Here is a 5,850-nt window from a genome sequence, read left to right as displayed (position 1 = left end):
GAGAAATGAGCACTCTCCTACACTGCTGGTGGAAATGTAAACTGATGCAGCTGCTCTGGCAAACAGTGTGGAGGTTCCTCAAAAAATTAACAGTAGAACTCCCCTATGGCCCAGCAATAGCACTGCTAGGAATTTACCCAAAGGATATAGGAGTGCTGATGCATAGGGGCACATGTACCTCAATGTTCATAGCAGCACTTTCAACAATAGCCAAATCATGGAAAGAGCCTAAATGTCCACCAACTGATGAATGGGTCAAGAAGATGTGGTTTGTCTACACAGTGGAATACTACATGGCAATGAGGAAGAATGAAGTCTGGCCATTGTAGCAACGTGGATGGAACTTAAGGGTGTTATGTTAAGTGAAATAAGTCAGACAGAGAAGGAAAGATGCCATATGTTTTCACTCATAAGTGGAACAGGAGAAACTTAACAGAGGACCATGGAGGATGGGAAGGGGGTAAAATAGTTGGGGAGAGGGAGGGAGGCAAACCATGAGAGACTCTTGAATACTGAGAACAAACTGAGGGTTGATAGGGGTGGGAGAGAGGGGAAGGTGGTGATGGGCTTGGAGGAGGGCACTTGTTGGGATGAGCAGTGGGTGTTATATGGAAACCAACTTCACAAGAAACTATAAAAGAAAAAAAACTACATATAGTGGCTTAAGAAAAAAGAAAGGTTTTAATGAAGTGAGGGCACAGCAATGTCTGGATCCATTCTTGGAATTAAAGGCAGGCAGCTAACAGTTTTCGAAATCTTATTGCTGCTGTTTAATTTTGTTTTGGTGAGGAGCAGAGTTTGGGAAAGAGGACAGGGAAGATGTTTTAAGTCTTTCAAGGCTTAGCAAGGAACAGCAATATGATTCCAAATATCTCTATGCTAATACCTCTAAAATTGTGAGTTTTGTCCTCATTTCCAGTTCTATATATCCAACTGCCCATCAGAAATCTTTTCCTAATGTTTTACAAGTACCTCAAACATATACTGAATTCACCTTCCTCCTTCTTTTAAGTTTGTTTATTCATTTTGAGAGTTGCGGGGGCGGGTAGAGAGAATCCCAAGCAGGCTCTTGCTGTCAGCGCAGAGCCTGATCCAGGGCTCAATCGGTTGGATCCCAAATTCATCTTCCTTCTAAATTCACACCTCCTCTTATGTTCTCTCAGTGAATGACAACATTATCATCAAGTCCATCAACATCATCCTAGTAGGCATTCTGGAATTCAATTTTCTCTCATCTTTCTCTTCTTCCTCTTCTTCACTCTCCCTATTCATCCTATACAGCAGATACTGACTCCAGTCCATGTTACCTCTAAGATAACTCCATTCTCTGTCCCTCTTTTCAGTATCATTGCCAATATCAACACTGGTTATTAGAAACAGATTAGGAAAGGCCTTGTGGAATACTACATAAGCTGGGAGTAGAAAGCTAATATTAGTATGGAATAGACACAGGTACAGAAGTAGTAGTTCCTGGGGAAGGGTGAGAATCACATCTCAAGTTCAATGTGGCAACTTATGCCTAACTAAAATAAGATGGGTGGTGCAATGAAAGATAAAAATTGCTTTAACACAGTGGTAAGGAGGAAAAAGGGTGGTTTTGGTGACAGCAGTGGTATGAAAAAGATAGGTTCAATACAGTCCCTCAACTGAGATGGTCACTTCAAGGAAAGGCAAGAGAGCTGGAAACAAGCAAAAATTCTGAAGAAACAGTTAGTGGGAATTATGCATGAAAACAGGTCACATCCTAGTTATTGGAGTACAGAGCAGTACTTCTTTTTGGTTCTACAGACCTTGGGATGAGATAGAACTCAGGTTTCTAAGAGCTCTAGAGTTAAGGAGGCCAGAGAAGCAGAACAGCCTTAGTATGTGTGATGAGAGCTATATGAAACAACTCTTTAAGAGTATCATTCAGAGAGGGCTCAGTTATTTTACATATATATATATATTTTTTTTTTTAACTTTCTGTATAAAGCAATAGAAGACTATTTCTGCTAGTTAGCATGAGTTCCTGGAAGCCTGTCTATCTGACTATCCTTGTTTGTGAGGAGTGGTGAGGTGTGTATACGACTTGATTAATTCCACTGGACAGCTGGGAGAGGCAGAAGCTTTGGCACAGAGATTACAGCATCATACAGACCATCTACCTGGTCTCATTGCCTCTTTTACATTAGTACCAAAATTATCTTCTAAAAATAGATAGTGAAGAGAAACATAAAAACCTTGAGTTTTGAAGTCAAGTATGTCTGGATTATAATTTCCTTATTTAGAAAATGGACGTCATTAAAACACCTATTTCACAGAGTAGTTTTGAAAGCTAAATGAATAAACATATGTAGAGTCCTTTGTGTGATACCTGGAACACAGTAGGATCTAACAAACAAAATGCCTTCCCAAAATTCTTCAGTGGTTTCCTGTGATAGTCTTTACAAGCTGGCTTCATTATAAAAACCAGCATTTGTTTCAAACTTAGCTGTCTTTTCTTTTTTTTCTCTCTCTCTCTTTTCTTCCTTTTAGAGAGAGAGGGAGAGAACATGTGAGCATGGAAGATGGGCAGAGGGAGAGAGAAAGAGAATCCAAAACAGGCTCCACACTCAGCACAGAGCCTGATGTGGTGCTTGATCTCACAACCCTGGGATCATGACCTGAGCTGAAATGAAGAGTGGGATGCTCAATCAACTGAGCCACCCAGGTGCCCCAAACTTAGCTGTGTTTTCTACTAGATTATAAGCTACCTGAAGGTAGGAATCGTGTCTGTTTTATGCCCTCAATAATCAGCACTATTACTTGCACGGAGCAGGTACTCAATATATACTAAATGAATGAGTAAACGAACATACTGTCTTTCTCTATTCACCCTACCATTATATATAGCTCAAAAGCACAATGCTAAAAGATGCTCTTTAGAATAACCCTGATGCTATGTAGGATCCTAAAATGTTAAGGGAATTCTCATAACCATCTAATTTCACTGAATGACAAATTATTTTATGCTTTCTCTCACTTCCTCACTTCCAGGCTCCTGGGAACAGGTATTATATGGACAAATAAAGCCCAAAGAACTAGATCAATACATAACTCTAATATTCTCTTTTTTTGCCAAAACCTTTATAAAGCAGACAATTGGACTGCTTCAAAAAACTAAGAGTTAAATAGTTGTTTTAACAGAATGATTTAAGTGATTACAATTGCAAAAATATTTTTAAAAAATCCTAACCTCTAAACATGCAATAAAGCAACAAAGTAGATTTTTAGCAACAAAAATGTTGTATAATTACCATTCACTTGGTTGATTTCTGAGTTGGAAGATAGAATCTCATCTGCCAATTTCTGTGCAGTAGGAAGAACTTCAGTGTGGTGTGCTGTGATTAAATATTGAATAAACTTCTGTAGCTGGTCCCTATTCATCTGGAAAAGGGTTTCTGAGATAGGAAGACGCAGTTTGACTTGGTCTGGTTTACGGATCCTGTAGAGTGAGAGTGCTACCACATGAGCACAGTAGAATATGTCTTTGTTCCCACAGCCACATGTCACTGAGGTGATTTTGCATCGATCAAAACTGATTGCAACTTTGTAAGTCACTGCTGGTTCAGAAGTAGTAGCTGGCTCAGTTACTGTACCACTGAGATGGAAGCCTAAGGAAACAAAGAAAGTGTGTTTAGAGATTCAGTAGTAAGAAACTTGGAAGATTTTCATTTTGTGTTTCAATTAATCAATTCAAAAATTTTTGTTAAGTATCTCCTGTATATATGGTAGGCTCTGCCATAACACAAAGGTCAATGGAACCCAGGTACAACTCTAAAGGTACACAATATCTAGAAAAAGAATCCTACCTTGGAGTCCACAAACCTCATGAACTAACATGAAAACCTGTTTTGCCGGGGTGGGGGGATGGTTCATAGCTTTCATCTTAGTCTAAAAAGATTAACAAGGAACCACAAATAGGTTAGGAACCTCTACAGTAGACTGTAAACTCTTTGAGAGCAAAGACAAATCTACAAATAACATCAGTATAATCTAGATTAAGGCGAGTGCTACTATTCCAAGAGAAACCAAAGGAATGTTATGAGAAAGCACGGGAGAAAGAACAAGGAAAATACAGAGATTTCTTCTTAAAACATACAATTCCAAAATGGTGGCCATGTGGAATACCAAAAAAGCAAGAAACCTCATAAAATATAGAAAGCAGAGCTTGATGCAGTAAGACTATGCAGTGTTACACCTCGAATTACTAGCACATAGCACTAATAATTTTGTAATGTAGGGAGAATAATTCATTTAAACCAAAGTTTAATAAGATCTTACATTTCAGACTACGAGGCCTAGGGATATTAACAAAAAAAGGAGAAGGATATAAAATATTTGTAAAGCACCTATCATGTAGCAGAACTGTATTTGGTGCTTTTAATATTTTATTACAACATTATGAAGTTGCTAATATTTTCCTTATTTTAAAAATTTTATTTAAGTTTATTTATTTTAAGAGAGAGTGTGTGCACATGAACAGATGAGGAGCAGAGAGAGGGTAGAGAGAATCCTAAACAGGATCCACACTCAGCACAGAGCCCAACATGGAGCTCCATCCCATGAACTATAAGATCATGACTTGAGCTGAAATCAGGTGTCAGATGCTTAACCAACTAATAGGTGCCCCTATTTTTCTTATTTTAAAGTTGTGTAAACTGGGGCTCAGAAAGGTTAAGAAATTTTCTTGAAAACTCTCAGGTAGCAAATGACAGACCTGAGTTTTGGAACCAGGTCTGATTGACTCCAAAGTTCATTTTCTTTCATTTATATTATGCTATTCCTAAAAGTTGCCATGACAAAGTACTTATCCTCAAAAATCACAGACAAATAAATGATAACAATTGTGCCAAATGGTATAGCAGGGACAGGAGACTTTCCTGCTTAACTGCACTGCACACTGTGAACAGAGAAGAATTTTAAATAAACTTTTATCTGTTGGAGACTGTTTGACAAATAAGAAAGATGCATATATAAATTTCAGGGCTACCCCTGTTACCCAGCAAAATTAAAAAATGCAGACAGAAAATTTTCCAAAGTTCAAGTTTCAGATAATCATGGTCAATTAAAATAAGAGTAGGCCCCAGATTTAAAAACATACAATCTGGCAAAAATTAACACTACTAACGGTGTGATAAAAGTGTGGTAACACTTGATAATCTAAAATAATCTCCCTTTTTAAAATTTTTAAAATACAGTTCATTGTCAAGTTGGTTTCCATATAACACCCACTGCTCATCCCAACAAGTGCCCTCCTCCAAGCCCATCACCACCTTCCCCTCTCTCCCACCCCTATCAACCCTCAGTTTGTTCTCAGTATTCAAGAGTCTCTCATGGTTTGCCTCCCTCCCTCTCCCCAACTATTTTACCCCCTTCCCATCCTCCATGGTCCTCTGTTAAGTTTCTCCTGTTCCACTTATGAGTGAAAACATATGGCATCTTTCCTTCTCTGTCTGACTTATTTCACTTAACATAACACCCTTAAGTTCCATCCACGTTGCTACAATGGCCAGACTTCATTCTTCCTCATTGCCATGTAGTATTCCACTGTGTAGACAAACCACATCTTCTTGACCCATTCATCAGTTGGTGGACATTTAGGCTCTTTCCATGATTTGGCTATTGTTGAAAGTGCTGCTATGAACATTGAGGTACATGTGCCCCTATGCATCAGCACTCCTATATCCTTTGGGTAAATTCCTAGCAGTGCTATTGCTGGGCCATAGGGGAGTTCTACTGTTAATTTTTTGAGGAACCTCCACACTGTTTGCCAGAGCAGCTGCATCAGTTTACATTTCCACCAGCAGTGTAGGAGAGTGCTCATTTCTC

The 5,850-nt window shown here is 38.7% G+C and overlaps 1 protein-coding gene across 1 annotated transcript in view; it reads right to left on the bottom strand.

Annotated features, from left to right (window-relative positions):
* ZSWIM5 (zinc finger SWIM-type containing 5) overlaps positions 1 to 3,906 on the bottom strand; it is a 79,857-nt gene extending 75,951 nt beyond the window's left edge. The window contains exons 1-2 of the mRNA XM_029945832.1: positions 3,831 to 3,906; positions 3,276 to 3,632 (exon numbers count right to left, since the gene is read on the bottom strand). Of these exons, the coding sequence (XP_029801692.1) occupies positions 3,276 to 3,632; positions 3,831 to 3,906 (433 nt within the window). The remainder of the gene's footprint in view (positions 1 to 3,275; positions 3,633 to 3,830) is intronic.
* Between the last annotated feature and the right edge of the window lie 1,944 nt (positions 3,907 to 5,850).

The sequence above is a fragment of the Suricata suricatta genome, chromosome 8 (genome assembly GCF_006229205.1).
Source record: "Suricata suricatta isolate VVHF042 chromosome 8, meerkat_22Aug2017_6uvM2_HiC, whole genome shotgun sequence".
NCBI classification, from domain to species: Eukaryota; Metazoa; Chordata; class Mammalia; order Carnivora; family Herpestidae; genus Suricata; species Suricata suricatta.
The sequence above is the reverse complement of the archived record's forward strand: the minus strand, read 5'-3'. Positions and strand labels throughout refer to the sequence as shown.